The 17,783-nt window shown below is 34.4% G+C and overlaps 3 protein-coding genes and 1 pseudogene across 6 annotated transcripts; 2 read left to right on the top strand and 2 right to left on the bottom strand.

Annotated features, from left to right (window-relative positions):
• The first annotated feature begins 2,363 nt into the window (after positions 1-2,363).
• On the top strand, positions 2,364-7,333 carry LOC102620339 (probable alkaline/neutral invertase D). 4 transcript variants are annotated; one of them, XR_370184.4, is made up of 6 exons: positions 2,364-2,531; positions 3,124-3,580; positions 3,935-4,366; positions 5,116-5,674; positions 6,541-6,896; positions 7,174-7,333. XR_370184.4 is itself a non-coding variant. In XM_006473115.4 (5 exons), the coding sequence occupies exons 2-5, from the start codon at positions 3,191-3,193 to the stop codon at positions 6,834-6,836; spliced, it is 1,677 nt and encodes a 558-aa protein (XP_006473178.2). In that variant the 5' UTR covers positions 2,364-2,531; positions 3,124-3,190; the 3' UTR covers positions 6,837-7,333. The 4 variants fall into 4 exon arrangements, 2 of the variants coding, with proteins under 2 accessions (XP_006473178.2, XP_052297445.1); XR_370183.4 differs by having other exon boundaries at positions 7,020-7,333; XM_006473115.4 differs by having other exon boundaries at positions 6,541-7,333.
• Positions 7,334-9,556: 2,223 nt separating this feature from the next.
• On the top strand, positions 9,557-10,969 carry LOC102620061 (transcription factor TCP23-like). The gene has a single exon (XM_006473114.3). It carries the CDS (start codon positions 9,788-9,790, stop codon positions 10,757-10,759), a length of 972 nt encoding a protein of 323 aa, XP_006473177.2. The 5' UTR covers positions 9,557-9,787; the 3' UTR covers positions 10,760-10,969.
• A 2,389-nt stretch (positions 10,970-13,358) lies between these two features.
• On the bottom strand, positions 13,359-15,237 carry LOC102619786 (hypothetical protein). The gene is made up of 2 exons (XM_006473113.4): positions 15,069-15,237; positions 13,359-13,813 (listed from the first exon to the last, which is right to left on the bottom strand). Exons 1-2 carry the CDS (start codon positions 15,139-15,141, stop codon positions 13,599-13,601), a joined length of 288 nt encoding a protein of 95 aa, XP_006473176.1. The 5' UTR covers positions 15,142-15,237; the 3' UTR covers positions 13,359-13,598.
• A 1,133-nt stretch (positions 15,238-16,370) lies between these two features.
• LOC127902453 (sugar carrier protein C-like) lies at positions 16,371-17,247 on the bottom strand (annotated as a pseudogene).
• Between the last annotated feature and the right edge of the window lie 536 nt (positions 17,248-17,783).

Below are 17,783 nucleotides of genomic sequence, written 5' to 3'. Positions count from 1 at the left end.
TTTGTCATTGGTGTAGAAAGCAAATAGCCCACAATTTTTAGTAGAGCAATTACATGTGTAATTGAGTATAGGTATTAAATGAAAAAAAGAAAACAATAGTTATTCAATTTTTTTTTTAAATTAAGACCTGTATAAATTATGTTGCAGCAACCGGATTCTTTGTGCTTTCTGTACAAGAAAATCTTCTTCAATCGAAGCATTTGAACAACTCAAACTTTATCTGAGACAAGTGGCTTATTACCCAGCTTTGTCAGTGGTTCATGTGTGTTATTCATTAAATGCTAATTAAAAATTGTTCAATTAACTGTAACCAAAAAAAAAAAAAATGGTTGGTTCAATTGGTGGTACAAGATGCTTAGCACTTTAAAACCCCTCTCACATACCACATAATTATATATGAAATTTAGGGGTACGATATAAAAACTTAATCATTATTGTTTTTTTGATTAATAAATTAGGGAGTAAATAATTATAGATAAAAGAAAAATCAATTAATTTCTTTATAAAGTTGGAATTACACAAATATTACAAGCGGCACACGAGCTTTTATTACGCCGCTCATGTTTCTGACTTTATACTACAAAATCCTCTTTAATTTAATTTTTGTGTTGTTACTTGATCTTAGAAAAAAAAAATGCAAATGACTGCATTTTACCTATGCAATTAATCTTTTACTTATTGAATAATTAAAGACTAAAAATTTTTCCGCCCATTAATCTTTAATGCGTGACTCTATGTACGTGACATTATTAAAGTTACGTTATCTTTTTTTTTTTTTTTTTTGGGGGTCAGAAACATATAAATTGATTCTGACCATTACATACAAGTTTTGAATGAATGCCTGTATCTTTATTATCTTATTGATCACAAGCATTATTTGCTTCCATTTTTGAACTATCATATCAACATTGTTTTTTAATAGTCAATTTTAACTTTGTGCTCCTTTCCAATTAAGAATAACCTTTTGATTGTATTTAACGTATAATAATGATATATTTTCTTAATTTTTTTTTTAATTCAAATTCTCAAGAGATAGATTTTTTTTTCCCCCTTTTCACCTTGATTTGGGTTCATAACAATAAGCAATGCTTCTCTATTTCGACCAAACCCTAACCAACGGGAACGACGAAATCAAATAATGTTTTATTTTATTCTCTGGAAAATTAGAAAATGATCAAAACAGGAATTAAAACAAAAAGAAGAAAAGTCAATAAACGTGTTCCAACGCGTACGTTAAGTACACGCTCGCATGTTAGGTGGCGCATGCACCCACGCGTGAAACGAGCTGTAAGTTGAACGGTTGAACCAATGCCTTGGCTTTTGGCCTATCAACTTGCCTCTGAAAATAAGTACATGTGTAATCTTGTTCTCGATTTTGCAGAAATGAAAATACCCTAAAAATAATAGCAATAAAAACAAAAATAGAAAAGGGCGAGAACAAAAAAATATGTCTTTTTGTATCGGTACGTGGGGATCATAATGTGGATTTGAGAAAGATTCTCTGAAGAAGGGTAATCTAGTCATTTAAACATAATCTTTTTCAACTCCAGATTCTTCCTCATGTTCTGGATTTTTGTTTATGAAGAACTAATGCTTTATTTAATAAACAAACCCCCCGCGGTATATTTTTTTGCATATCCCATAATATTGGATTAGTTAGTTTCTTTGTCCTAATTGTTTGGACCAACTGAAAGACACCCAAAAAAAAAAAAAATTTTTTTTGTTGTGGGGTGGGGGAGGAATTGTGGTTCCCTTGTAACCCAAAACCAGTTAATGGTTCCTTTGTTAAAAACCCAAAACAAGTTAACTCAGTGATTGGAGTTGAAGCTAGTTAAAAATTGAATGCAACGTTATAAACTTGAGCAAAAGGGTGGGAGATTTTAGATTCACACGTACAACTATAACAAGTCAAAAGCATCTTCTTCTTTTTTTATATGTTTTTCCCGACAAACAAAAGTGGAAAATATCAAATTAATTAATTAAATTAAAATCTCCCAAAACTTCGATAGCCTAAATTAAGCTGTCCACTGAATAAAATTTCAATTGAATCCCACAAAAGAATAAAAAAAATCCCCACCTAACTCCTTACCATTATAAATCCAAAATCCAATTTTCATTTTTTCTTATAAACGGATAAAACAAGTTGCATGTTCCCCGTTCAGACAGTCAAACCCAAAGGCAAATTTCATCAAACTTTTCCCGGAAACGCTGTCATCTTGTCCACGTGGACCGTACTCAAATTTCCCTCGTGCTCGCTCTCAAAGTGTCACCGGCTATTACCGGTAACTGCCTTACAACGTTTTAGATTCGGGGGAATTATAACGTTGCTTCGTTTTTGGTCTGGCTCTCTAACTATAAATATGGGCTCTCAAAGTCATGCTCTTTTTTTCTGCCTTTCTTCTTCTATCTCTCTATTAATTTCATTTTCTCCTCTTCGCTTTCGCCGACCGTTCACCGGAAAAATCGCCGGCGATTACTTCAACCGCCGGGGAAATTTTACTCTCTTTCTCCTTCGTTTTTCGCTTTCTAAGGTTCGCTTCCTTAGTTTTTTATATTTATTTTTCTTTTGAGCTTTCAGATCTGAACCACACAGCAAAAGTTTTCATCAAGCTAAATAATTTGACCTTTGAAATTATAGATCCTGATCCATGTTCGTAATTTTTTTATTGCTTTTTTCTTTTAGACTATAATGTACACAGCATTTGCGTTTGCTGAAAAATTAACAAAAAGCTGTGGTTGTTTATTTTTTTAAATTGTTAATGTAAGTCTTATTTGTTGGTTGGTTAAAAAGTTTCTATTTTGGTGCTGACTGTTTCTTTTCTTCTTTTTTTCCCCTTAATTTTTAATTTTAATTAATTACAAACAGGACAAATGAAATAGTCACATCAGCTTGTAAATCTATAATTGTCATTTTGTCTTCAAATTGGCTCGGAGGTTTGCTCAATAAATGATTTATTATCTTTTATGTATTTTACTAAAACAGCAATATTGGTTGAATGGACAAAGAAAAAAAAATCTGTAATAGTGTTCTGTGCTTGTAAGTCTTGTTTTAGATTAAGTTGGTTCATTTTTCACTTCTGGGGTGTATGCTTATGTTTTGTTCTTGAATTGTTTGCTCTGTAGATCTTTGATTTTGATACAGAAAGACTGATTATTTGCAAAGTAAATCGAATTTGAAGGGAAAAGGGAAATGGATGGGACAAAAGAGGTGTTGGGTTTGAGAAATGTAAGCTCACATTGCTCAATCTCAGAAATGGATGACTATGATCTCTCTAAGCTTCTTGATAAGCCTAGGCTTAATATCGAGAGGCAGAGATCATTTGATGAGAGGTCGCTTAGTGAGCTCTCGATTGGTTTGACACGTGGAGGTGTTGATAACTATGAGAGCACTTATTCACCTGGCGGAAGGTCTGGGTTTGATACGCCGGTATCTTCAACTAGGAACTCGTTTGAGCCCCACCCCATGGTGGCAGAAGCGTGGGAGGCTCTGAGAAGGTCATTGGTGTATTTCAGGGGCCAGCCGGTCGGTACCATTGCTGCTTACGATCATGCCTCTGAGGAGGTTCTGAATTATGATCAGGTAAAATTTTTTGTTATGCATATAATGAACACTTGCTATGGTTTTGGAGGTGTTTGTTGGATTTGAGATTTGTATGAAATATGAGAGGAAACATTAATTTCCTTGAAGTTCAGGTGTATTTTAGCTATGCTATGGTGAGAAATGAAATGATAACTCCACAAAAACGAACGATATATTGAATTGCGTAATCAGCACCAATTGAAATTCAGAAGATAGCTTGGCTATCTAAGTTTTGATTGTTTTGTGTCCAAGTTAGTACTATAATATTTATATTGAATTCTGATCGCCCATTATTCTTTGCTTAATCATGTTACTCAAATTCTTAGTTTCAATTTAATATCTGTTTTTATTTAGGTCTTTGTCCGAGATTTTGTGCCCAGTGCTCTGGCGTTTTTGATGAATGGCGAGCCTGATATAGTGAAGAACTTCCTCTTGAAGACTCTGCAGCTTCAGGGATGGGAAAAAAGAATAGACCGATTCAAGCTTGGCGAAGGGGCAATGCCTGCTAGCTTCAAAGTTCTTCACGATCCTGTTCGGAAAACAGATACTATTATTGCAGATTTTGGTGAGAGTGCAATAGGAAGAGTTGCTCCAGTTGACTCTGGATTCTGGTGGATTATTCTGCTTCGTGCATATACAAAGTCTACTGGGGATCTATCTCTGGCAGAGACACCTGAGTGTCAGAAGGGAATGAGGCTCATATTGGCTCTCTGTCTGTCTGAAGGATTTGATACATTCCCAACCCTGCTCTGTGCTGATGGATGCTCAATGATTGATCGAAGAATGGTAATTTTACGTGATGATCTTGTTTAGCCTTGTGTCAGCTGCGCATGCACTCGCTTGTGTTGCTGTTATTGGACCATCTACTATTGTTCTTTTTGTTCTAGAGCCAAGATGAAGTGAACTGGAATCAATTTAACTTTGCAAATCATTGCTTAGAGTTTCCTGACTAGAACTATGCTAGCTGCATTGACATAGGAAATGTGTGACTAATTAGTTAATGAGTGTATTCAATCACAAACTCACTGCTTATTCACGCTTTGAATTATGATATCAGGTCTGGATGTTCACGTCTCATGCGAGAACTTGGTATGATGGTAGTTCTGTGGCATTTTTTTTTTTAATTTGAATCATGGTATGTCAAACTTAGGGTTGTTGAGTGGAGTATAAGTTATGAGTATTAATGACCATTCCCCCTCCATGTTAATTGTGAGGGCAAAAGGATGCCCTAAAAATTTGTGGCTTTCCATGTGTTCCAACCAGCGGTGTTTACGTATCTAGTTCTCCTGTTATAAACCTAAAAGTCATTGCTAATTTTGCTTGTGTGCCAACTGGCAGTTATTACATATCTAGTTCTCCTGTTATAAACATAAAAGTCATTGCTAATTTTTGGAAAGGTTTTTATCTAAACTGTTATAGTACTTTTAGTATTACTTTTGACTTTAGGTCCCTCTTGATGAGCTCCCTTGTGTCTTTTGAGGGGTCAAGAAATTTTACCTTCTCAAACGCTTTAATTTCATATATGTATTTTGCAGGGTATTTATGGTTATCCCATTGAAATTCAAGCACTTTTCTTTATGGCTCTAAGATGCGCTTTGTCATTGTTGAAACATGATGCTGAAGGAAAAGAATTTATTGAGAGAATAGTTAAACGTTTGCATGCCTTGAGTTATCATATGAGAAGTTACTTTTGGCTGGACTTCCAACAGCTAAATGACATATACAGATATAAAACAGAGGAGTACTCTCATACAGCGGTAAATAAATTTAATGTCATTCCTGATTCGATCCCTGATTGGGTTTTTGATTTTATGCCAATTCGTGGTGGCTATTTTATCGGCAATGTGAGTCCTGCAAGAATGGATTTTCGATGGTTTGCTTTAGGTAACTGTGTTGCAATTCTATCTTCTCTTGCAACTCCGGAACAATCAATGGCTATTATGGACCTTATTGAAGTACGATGGGAGGAACTAGTTGGTGAAATGCCTCTAAAAATTGCTTATCCTGCTATAGAAAGTCATGAATGGCGGATTGTAACTGGTTGTGATCCCAAGAATACAAGATGGAGTTACCATAATGGAGGTTCTTGGCCAGGTTTGTTACTTCTTAAAAAATTTAGTTGAATTGAAACTTCAATGCAAAGAGGAACAATTTTTGATGAAATGATGCAAAGAAAGCTCTTTCATTGTTTTCCATTTCAGTTCGGGTTATTTTTTTTCATAGAAATATGTGAAATTGAGGTATATTTTTATATGACAGCGAAGCTGGTGGGTAAATATCATTCAAAATACAGTGAAGTTGACTTTTCGGCTCCGTTTGGTACAACTTATTAAATAGAGCTTATAACAGTAGAGCTTATAGCAGTAGAGCTTATACCAATAGAGCTTTTGGACAAAAAGCCATTGGGTATTTGGTTGTCAATAAAAAACGCACTTTTGAACCATTAAACAGTGTGATATTTTTTATATTATATATTTTTAGAAAAGCTTTATAACCTCTACTCCCAAAAGCTCAAATTTTGGGCTTTTGCTAGTAGAGGTAAATTAGCTCAAATTTTGCTAGTAGAGCTAAAAATAACCAAACACTATAAAAAAATTTAAAAAGTGCTTATACGATTAAATAAGCCCTTATGGCTCTTAAATAAGTCATACCAAATAGGCACTTAGAGTAACTAGTTTGGCTTTTGAGGACATAATGATTGGCTTTTGTAAATAGTCAGCAGTTGCCATCGATCATTTAGATGATCCAGGAAAGATAATTTGATTATTACTCCTTGTAAATTTCTGCAATTAACCTTTTTTCTGTTTAGCTACAGACTGATGTTGCCTAAGATTCTTGAAAGTATGATAAGAATTTATTGATGCTGTAAATCAAGCTGAGGAAAACACTGTTTCTCTTAGGTGACCCTTTTGTTTTCTTCTATTTGATGGTAACTAAAGCTTTTTCCACCCTGAATGCAGTCCTTTTGTGGATGCTAACGGCTGCTTGCATTAAAACGGGACGTCCACAAATTGCAAGACGAGCAATTGACCTGGCTGAGGCCCGTATGCTAAAAGATTGCTGGCCTGAATATTACGATGGGAAACTTGGTAGATATATTGGTAAACAGGCTAGGAAATATCAGACATGGTCAATTGCTGGATATCTGGTGGCAAAGATGATGTTGGAGGATCCCTCACACTTGGGTATGATTTCCCTGGAGGAGGACAAACAGATGAAGCCAGTGATCAGAAGATCATCTTCTTGGAATTGCTGAAAAGGGCAAGCGAGCAAGCAAAATGTAGCTGAAAATGGATAGGGAGAAGGAAAAACATCGGTAAGACAACAGATCATCTTCAAAATTTTCATTATAATACCACTATTCTTTGGTGTCCATCCGCATAGGTCTGATTGAATATTTTTTCTTTTTTTCTTTTTTTTTTTTTTACTTGTACAATAGCATCTGATAAGACTGAGTCTTGCTCGTCAAAAATAAAAGATGCATTTTGCTGGTTGTTTAAAATTTTGAAATGGCATCTTGTTGATGCCATGCTTGTTAAGCTCTATGAGCTGTTGATGACGAAAACGATGCTAAGTTGTGTTCCATTTTCCAGGACTTTGATTAAAGGAGAGGGATAAACTTTATCCTTGAACTCAGTTAATTCACTTTCTTTGTAACTTTGCATTCTAGTAGTGTGACGTGGATCTTATGTTTTCATATTAAAGCTGTTTATAAAGAAATTGAGAAACTAATACCTTTTGACGACCGCTCAATTGTTTGTGCTAATAGAAAGCTTTCAATTTCCAGCATTGTAGTCATTTTCTGGGTCTTGATTGAAACAATCCTTGTTATTATGTATGTACTTTGTGAGATGGGAGTGTTACAGACCTAGAAACAATCTTATTATTTTCATCATCATTCATTAGTAGCCCCCTTTCTCCCTCTCCTTGCCGGGGGTGGAAAATGGTCTGTGCCGGGTTTGGCGAAGCCCAGGCCCAATTTGGGCCGGGCCTCATCCTTCCCGAAACCTATTTTGTAATAATGATAATAATGGTATACGCGGCCTATTTTGTAAGTTGTGGAACAACAACATTTTTCTATGAAAGTCTAAAAAGAATCATACAATGTTACGAGGATTGCGCTTTATGACTTGGTCTAAACTTTTGCACAACTTGATGATCAAGTATATTTGCAAAGACAAAATGTGATGTAAGGTTGGAGTTGACTGGCTGCTACTCCGGTATGGTTGCTACTCCATGAACATGAAGAATCTTTTTGAATAGTTTTTGTTTGAAAACTTCCCACAGAAATAAAAGCAAAACGAGAGAACAAGCAGCAACAACTGTAAACAAATGCCCATTTTTGTATTGTAATCCAATGGGAATGAGGGGGGTTATGTCGGTATGAGCTGTCTCAATCTTTTAATTTCGGAGCTCTATCAATCAGCCATACGCTTTCCAATTATCTGTCGAGCCTCTCTCTCTCTCTCTCTGTGCCAGCATGAATTAATGGTGTCCATTATTTTTGCTTCTCCTGCCAACCATGGCTTCATGTACAGCTTCTTTCTTTTTTGTTTTTAAATTCATGTTTATCACTTTCTCACCTACCCGTACATTTACCTATCATAAATTTACATTCATGAGAGATGGCTATTGTATAAGGTTTCTACAATGATGATTTGGACCTTAAATGTTTCAAGTACTAAATTTATATGTTCAGATTATTACTCTACTCATGTTTTATATACTTTAATTCAATTATAAGTTTAAAAGTATCAATTACCCTCATTGCATTGAGCTCAAGAGAAGGCAGAGAATTCTGGTCCTTTAGAATTTTTTTTTCCTTTAATATATGAAAAAAAATGAGAACATGCAATGCACTCAAATTAATTTGTGATGAAAGACAGGGTACGTGGACACTTTTTTTTTTTTTTTCCTTCTCGCTTTGAGAGAGAGAGAAATCTGAAAAGTATCATTGAAACTTATAATGATTAATGTTGAGTAGGGGACCCTGAGAGAGTTAATATTTTGTATGGACCATCAGATTATAATGGCATGCATTTAAGTAGTTGTTTCGCTGCAGCAGCAAAATTTCTTTAATTTGTCAGCAACCTGCAAATCATCCTCTTGTCCCATTTTCTCTCACACACAAACTTTACTGCAAAACTTTGCTGAAACAAACACACGCACAGTCTTGAAAGAAACCCAAAAAAAAAAAAAATTACAAATAGAAAATTTTTTTTTTAAAAAAAAGAGAGTGAGAAATGAGAGGTTGTTGTCTAGTTGAAGCACTTTGATTATATATGGCGTCAGCATGATCGTCATATGTCAACCAAATCAAAATCACCAAGCAGTAAAAGAAAATTAAAAAGCAAAAGGATATGGTGCTCGCGTGCATTATTTATATTTTAATCATATTAGTTATTGGATAGGTTAAAGCATGCAGGCCAGGCCAAAATAGAAGAAAGAGAAGAAAATGACTCAATCTGTTGTTTTATGAATTTGATCTTTATATATGCACTAAAATATCAAATTTATCCTTTCTTTTTCAGTTGATCATTCAATATTTCAACACCTTAAAGTCCAATTTAGTCACTGTCTAAGGGAAACATGTTGTATTTTATCTTGTGATGCATCCATTAATCTGAAAACTGAAACGTACTCTTGAATAAAATATTGACCTTGTTAAAATGCATGTTAATATTTGATTTAGTTTATGGTAATAATGGAGCTCCAACATGCTCAAGAAAAAAAAAATGAAAAATTGAAATGTAAAACCCATGATTAATAATTTAAGGGGAAAGTTTGAAAAGTTATAGAAAGTGCAGTGAAGTGTTAATAATTAGCCAACCACTGTGTATTATGATCAAATCCATACAAGGATGTGTGGACAAAAAAGAAAAAAAAAAGAAAAAAAAATAAAGTTTGGATATAGCAAGTCTATATCATTCAAATAATGAAATTTATGGCCAGAGGCAGAGGCCCCCACTTGTGGGTGCACACTTCTGATAAATTTGATTCTTTCTTTTTCAGCTTTTAATTTGTTGATTTTCTTTTTCCCTTTCTTTCTTTCTTGCTTGCCCTCACCTACTCTTCTTTCTCCTCTCTCACACACCAGTCAAACAAACAAACCCCAAAACCATCATTTTTTGTTTGCCAAGAAACTGATCAAAGAAAATTTATATATGATCCTTCGCATCTGGGAAAATTGAATAAGCAAAACCCCAGATGAAAATAATGGAACACAACAACAACAACAACCAAACCACAGCGTCATCAAATAATTCAAACCCTAATACAACAACAACGACAACAAGTACAGTTTCAGCAGCTACCAAAACCCTAGCCAAGAAGCCGTCAAAGGACCGGCACACCAAAGTGGACGGCCGGGGGCGACGGATACGGATGCCGGCAGTATGTGCAGCTAGGGTTTTTCAGTTAACAAGAGAATTAGGGCACAAATCAGATGGTGAAACCATTGAGTGGCTGCTGCAACAAGCTGAGCCTGCCATTATAGCTACCACGGGCACCGGCACCATTCCTGCTAATTTTTCAACTCTTAATATCTCTTTACGTAGCAGCGGCAGCTCCTCTCTTTCAGCGCCCGCTTCTAAATCATCACTCCACAGCGCCGCCGCTGCTTTGGCACTTTACAACAACACCACCAACAACAACATTAATAGTGGAGGTTTTTTTTGTGGGGCGTTTCAGCAGCAGCAGCAGCAACAATTGTTGTATAATATTCATGAAACAGCGGCAGCAACAGCAAGTGCTTGTGCTTCTTCATCTTCTTCTTCTTCTTCTTCTGCTTCAGCAGCTGCTGCCGTGGCGGCACCTGCAGCTGCTATGTGGGCAGTGGCACCGGCTGCTGCTTCTAATGGGGGCAACGGCTTCTGGATGCTACCGGAGGCACAGATGTGGACTTTTCCCGCTCATTATTCGGGTCTAGGCCGGCTGAGTTCTGTTCAAATGGGCGGTCATCAGCAGCAGCTGGGGGTAGGAGTTCTTGCAGAGAGTCTCAATAATAACATGGGCGTTTTGGGTGGTGGCGTTGGCTCTAATAATGCTTATAGAGCTCCTGGTTTGGCCATGAATATTTTTGGCCAAAATCGTCAAGAAAATAATAATGATAACGATAATAATAACAATAATAATCAGCAGACTACTCAAGCCAGTAATAGCGGAGATGAAGAGTCTTAATAAATTATATTAATCATTTATATGCTTTAATTTTCTCAGTGCTTGTAAATATTTTATTTTTTTCCCTTCTCCTTTACTTTTACTTAAGCCTAGCTGTTGTTGAGTTTTAGCAGCCATGTCTGTGCTCAAATGCGCCAAAAAAAAGGGGGATTTGAGTACAATTCAGATGGAATTGATGAAAGAATCTATCAGTTTTCTTTTTCATGTTTACTCTTGGTTGTTAAACGTACAGAGATGAGATGAGATTAAATGTTAAGTATTGACAGGTAATTCGACTTGTTCAATGCACAAGGTCTTCATTTCTTCTGGATGATCGATATTGAGCTGTTGAAATTAAGCATAAATTAAAAAAGTTAAATATTCCATCGATAGTTTAAATAATTAAATATACGTGTAGAAATTAAATGCAGTGGTATCGGCATGTTTCTCTTGTTCTGCATTTTTTTAAAATTCTGATAAGAAATTATTTTGCAACAAATTGAAGAATTAAAAAACTCATCCATTTGTATAGAACAATTCTCACATGCAGACATATGCAGCCTACGCCTTTCAAAAACTCGTTTTAGCCAATAGAATGTGAGGGAGTTGTAGCCTGTGTATATATTATATAGAGTTTAATTTCATTGTTATTGCATTGAACATAGTTTTTTTTTTTTTTTTTGGGTTCTTAAATAGTGAAGAAATAAATATTTAAAAATTGAGATGGACAAGAACAACTATATATTTTACTTTTTTTTTCCTTATTTATATTTCTCTTTCTTACAAGCAACAACATCGACAGAAGAATCTTTATTTTATTTTCATCTCATGAGCAGACAATAATCATAAAATAAAGCTTATGGAAGACAAGAATACAGCTTGATTCTCCCAGTAGCAATTATTCTCTCAAAGAAAGTAAGAGCCTTCTCTTCTTCTAAATTAATATATGAAATGAAAAAACAGAGGCAGCCACTTGTCTTGATAATTATGGATCACTTTGTGTATCCTTTTAGCTTTAGTTTGTTTTGAGAATAGGGTTCACTTCATTGGCTGTCGAATTGTGAAAAATTGAATACTACGACATGGCTGGTAAAAGTAAATCATGACGAGTCTCTCTTGTGACTCGTCATTTTCATTTGCTAATTAAACTTAGATGAGGATCGATTTATGCTTTTCATTGTATTTTTTTTTGGGTTAGAAAGTAAAAAAGTTCTGAGATTGCCGGTGACATTCTGTATACGAGTTATTCCTTAAAGCAATTTTCTACATGTGTTTATAATGTGAATTTGAAACAAGTTCGATAAAATTATTACTACATGTACTGTTTAATTTTAAAATCAACACTTTTTATAAATGTTCATACACTAAAATATTGTTACTAAAAAGTTAGAATAAAAAATTTATATGGCATGATCCGATGAATTGGTAAAAATTAATTAAACATTACGGTGCATGTCATGTCATGTCATGAAATGAAAGATCGTAAATGCCTATTTCAAAATCTGTGGTTTATATTATAATATTACAAATGACATGGATTATAGTGTATATATTCCTAACTATTTGAAGTTTTTATATTGGTTGGGTGAATTAAATTTAGTAAAAGAATGAAATTATCATTTCATACCACATATTCCAGCAGCCATTAGGACAAAATTATGTTGACATGTCCGGCCATAATTAATTCAAACCTTATATTATTGATGCAAACTTTTTTTGGTTTTTTTTTTAAACAATCTATTGATAGCAAACTTGAACAGCCCACAACTTTTGACTAAATTTGCCACCACCAAATCGTTTGTATGCAAAGCTTATCCAGAAACATAATTACAACCAACACATCTCGAATCTTCTCATTTATTAAATGATTGACCTCTTAGGTAAGTCTTCTTATAATTAAATAATTCTCCAATAGCTAATAGTTAAAACCTTTAGTTGGGTTCATTCTTGAGGCCTTTTATACGTGTAGATGTATTGAGGTTGTAAATAAAATAGTAAAAGGTTGAGCCCTTTCATATAAATTAATGTTGTATTTACTAATTGATAATAGAATGAGTTAAAATTAGAACGAGCTGAAATAAGAATGATGAATGAGAATGAGGATAAGATATTTAGTTGAATTGTAATGTTAGAATTAAAATGAGTTGTATTACCATTGAAGTGTTTATTTTATCTTGCAATTGAAATGAATTATATCAAACTATAAAGTACCCTTAATTATTATTATTGTTATTGTTATTCATCATAATATAATAATAATTATTATTATTATTTTAAAAAACTTATAACAACAAAAATTTTAACAAAAATAACAAGAAGTAAATACATCATAGAATCTTTCTTGTCTCGAGCTTATCTATCGCTTTAAATATTGTTAGTATCGCTTTAAATATTGTTAGTGATACATAAATAGGTGATCAAGATCTACACATATCTTGGTCCTATTCTCATATAGTATATGCAAAGTGAAAAATGGATGATAATTTAACATTTGTCAAAAGCTTTCTTGACGTCAGTCCCAAGATTTCATAATCTTTGGGTTTGATTATTTAACATTCACTAATCTTCAGATAAGTAATAAAAACATGGTTGGTTGTATAAGAGCATTCGAAGCAAAGCATAGTTTGAACTTTGAACTCATTATTCAATCAAACTTAGCACCAACCCAATAAATTATTACAAAATGAAAGTGCAAAAAATCCCATTAAAGATATAAGAATGATAACATCCTGCAGCAAAGACAAGACAGAAAGCCTTTTTACTATGAAATTGCCATCCATTAAAACCACCAATATAGCAACAGTTTGCTACAGACACATTTCAAAGTTGTTTGTTATTGCAACCAAGAAAATAAGTAGTCCTAGCCAGAAGCAGTCTTTCTCTGCTGGAAAATGACAGCATAAATAGGAACACCAACACCAATGCTGAAGGCAGAGAACACAGCAAGAGACATCTTCAGCCCCTGATGTTTCATCCTGTCCAAGTTGTACATGTGCTTGGCGTGAAGGTAGTATGGTTCATCATGCCCATGTCCCCCCATCCTCTTCACTCCAGTTGAGTGGAAAGCCCTGTTCACTGTTAGGAAAGAAGTTACTTAAGGAATCAATAACCCAATACAAAAGACAATCACAAGCATTGTCTCAGGCAAACAAAACCACTTGTTAATCATGCTTAACTCAGAGATGAAAACAATTTTCTGAAAAAGATTTGTGCCAAAGAGTAGCAAGCTTAACACATTTATCTCAGTGCCAAAAAAAAAAAGGGTGGAAAGAAAACTCTGCTAAGCGCAATAACTGATACACATGCTTTCATGCATATTCCATTTAGTAACAAGTGATCCGATCAGGGAAAATGGTTAATTAAATATTTCAACAGCTAGAAACAGTTTATATTCCAAAAGATACCGTACAATGAACAAAGTCCCACGATTACCATATAACTATAATGGCAACACTATTGTTAAATAAGTTTGATGTTGAACACAAACTTAGATGGCAAAGCAACATGAATATCCACAGAACATGACAAGTTATGACACAAAAATAAAGTCCCACAAGAGACTAATATTGCACAGGCAATCCTCCAATGTTGGCTGGAATGAAGCCTAAAATAGAATTGGCCCCGTCTCTGTAAAGAACACACTGAATGATAGCAAAGAAGTTCGTTTTAACCGTCAACGATTGCCATAAGTTATGTTCTCCCAATGAGTTAAGGTTCAAAACTTTAAACTGTCTTTTGACAGGAAACCAATAATATGTCCACAACACAACAAATATGCTGAAAATGAACCAATCAGTTTATAAACAGTTTGCTTCACTATCATTTGTAAATTTCAACATAGTAACTCAAGCAAAATTTCGAGACTTGTATGAGCCAAGTTAAAAAAATCAATTGCACCTCAATCACAAACATATCCCAAGTCATTTGGAACATTTACAAAAGATTAGAAAGAAATTATAGCATATCACACTTATACCCAACCAAAACAGAGGAAGAAATAAAAAAACCAAAACTTTCACTAGAAATGTCCAAAACCTATATCATAAAAGCAAGCTAACAACTAGATATGGCCCCAAAATACTCTAAAAACATCATAAAATAGGTTGAATCTAATCAAGTCTTGTGTTAGACTAAATACCCATTACTTAACGAGACCCAATTAGGAGATTCATCAATCTCGCGTAATAACCGAAAAAAAAAACTAAAGGTTTAAGGTTTACAGATAAATTAGAAAAATGAAGCATTAATCATGTGATTTAAAAAGAAATTAAAGCTCTGATCAGATCTAAATACAACGGAAATCGGAGACCCATAAAGAAAAAGAACAGACCTGAACTGGGCACAAGCGATTGGGAGGAAGCGAGGAGCTTTGAGACTGATCTGATCCCATTGTTCAACGCCATTGTTTCGTTTCCTTGCGTTATCGCTCAGTTGTAGAAAAGACGATGTGTTTTTTTCACAATAGGGTATGCGCTTGTTTCTGCAAAAGCGTGCTGAAGTTGAGTGGGCCGGTGATTAGAACCTTTGGCCCGGCCCATTTAGACTGGTTGGTAGAATAATAACATTTGGGTACCTAAATACTAGTAAAATATCAAAATAAAGATACAGATTTTGTTTATTTCCGTGATAGTCTTTTCCGTATGATTTCATTAAGAATTTGTTAATAAAATCAATTATTTACTCTTTTATCCTTCAAATGTTGTAACAAATAAGCTGATTTTAACGATGTGATTATATATAAGGATAGACCTCGGATTTTCTCCAAGAGGTAAATCTTTTAAGTTTTAATAGTATATAAGTTTTAAAAAATATGTCTCATTTTTCATTAAAAATTTCTCAGGATAATTCTTTTTTAAGAGGATTCCTATTTAAAAAATACGTAATTTTTTCTTTGGGATTTAATTTATTCAAAGAGGAATATAACTTGTGTAAGGAAAAAAATATTTCTCTTGCAAGAAATAAATATTATATATATGGAGATTGGGTTCATTTGTTTGAATAACACAATAATCAATTTTTCAACAAGTAGAAAGTTTCTAATGTGAGAAAAATAATAGAATTATTGGGAGATTGAATGTTATTAGAGTTTTAGGTGTGAGAAAGATAGTAGAGTGATTTTAATAAAATTTTCACATATGAATTTTTCTTTTTCTACCTTTAGCGACCATGATTTTTCTTTAGTAAAAGAGTTTTTTTAACGTAAATTCTTGTGTTGTATGATTATTTTTTATTCTTGCTCTATTTTGATTTATTATTTATTTAATATTTTTACTTATAAGATATTGGATGAGATTAAGCCCTAACAATAAGCAATATGAAGAGATAATACGATAGATGAAAACTTGATGGTTAATTACATAATTAAAACTGTTGCAAGTATTAATAAATAAAAAGCAAAATAAAAAAGTTAAGGCTTAAGTTTTATTAACACCTCGCTTTTTAAATTGTGGGTCTTGGCAATTTACTTTTTGTTATTGTTATTTATTAATACTTTGACTTTATATAGTGAAAATATAAAAGGGTAATTTTTAAAAACCTCCCCTGAGGTTCAAGGCTGTTGCAAGTAGATGGCTAAAATCGTTTTAGTTGTAAAAGACCCCCTACGTTTTTGTTCCGTTTGGTTGCCGTTTGGCTAGTTAGGGGCGTTATTGACATTCTTGGTAGCATTGCTTCCTTTGTGCATTTCCACGTTTCCACCGGGGACAAAATCATCTTCACCGACATAATGAGACCAGAACCAATGAGTTTTCCACACTCTACCCATTTCTTCAATTGGAATTCCCTTGGTCTCCGGTAAGAAGAAGTAGATGAAGAATGACATCACCAGCATGAAGAACGCGAAGAAAAGGAACAAGCCAAACTTGAGGTGGCACAGCATGTTCAAGAACACTTGTGCAACCAAGAATGTGAACAACATGTTGATAGAAACACTCACACTCTGTGCCGCTGATCTTATTTCGAGAGGGAAGATTCACTAGGCACCAACCATCCAAGAGGACCCCAAGACCAGGCAAATCCAGCAACGTATATGCAGATGAAAAGCACTACAACAATTGCATACCACTTCGGCAGCTCCCCAGGATTCCCATCAATTCCAAATTTAGCACCAATGCAAGCAGCAACAACAGCCTTCGCAAACAGATAATGAGTTAGCGTCACATGAACAAAAGTAACAAGAGCTAGTGGGTCAGAAACAGAATGACTATAACTTCGAAGAAAATCAAGTACCTGGCATATTAACATTTCAATCTCCAAGCAGAGGACGCATTTGATTCCTATATTCTTAGCTGCAGCAAAATCATCGGAAAAGGCAGAGACATGAAATGTGGAGCCGGCAATCTGGAGTTGAGCTCCTGTTCAGCCTTTCGTTTAGTTTCCATGTTGCGGCTAATCCCCACAGCACCAAACGCTGTCTCGTAGAACTGAACAGAGCCAGTAGCCTTCGATGCTTCCACAAGCAACTGCGGCTTCATCCCCATGAAGTTGGTCGAGGTAGCAGGAGCAACCATTTTCACTAGTGTAGTTAAGAACACCAGCCATTGAGAGAGTTTGGGGGTCTAGATAAAGGGAAAGAACTTGAACTTAGGAGAGAGAAGAAATAAAACGAGATAAAAAAGGAACTTGACCCATTCAAAATGATAAGTTACTATGCTAAATACAATAAAACGACAAGTCTCTGATAACATTACAAAATGTCAATAACGCCCCTAATTAGCCAAACGGCAACCAAACGGAACAAAAACGTAGGGGGTCTTTTACAAATAAAATGATTTTGGCCATCTACTTGCAACAGCCTCGAACCTCAGGGGAGGTTTTTAAAAATTACCCAAATATAAAATTACATTCTTATCGTATATACAAAGGTTATATGTCAAGAATATAGAGGTTAAATTAATCTTTTTATACCTAATTTTTCATATTTTATTTACGAACTCTAAAAAATTTTCAAATTCTATAAGGGCCACGAACCCCTTAGGGCTTGTGATAAACTATGCTCCCAGATTATATAATAATTAGACGGTGATATCTATCACAGATATTTTAG

This window comes from Citrus sinensis, chromosome 5 (assembly GCF_022201045.2).
Source record: "Citrus sinensis cultivar Valencia sweet orange chromosome 5, DVS_A1.0, whole genome shotgun sequence".
Classification (NCBI taxonomy): domain Eukaryota; kingdom Viridiplantae; phylum Streptophyta; class Magnoliopsida; order Sapindales; family Rutaceae; genus Citrus; species Citrus sinensis.
Note: the sequence above shows the minus strand (reverse complement) of the source record. Positions and strands in the feature narration are given on the sequence as shown.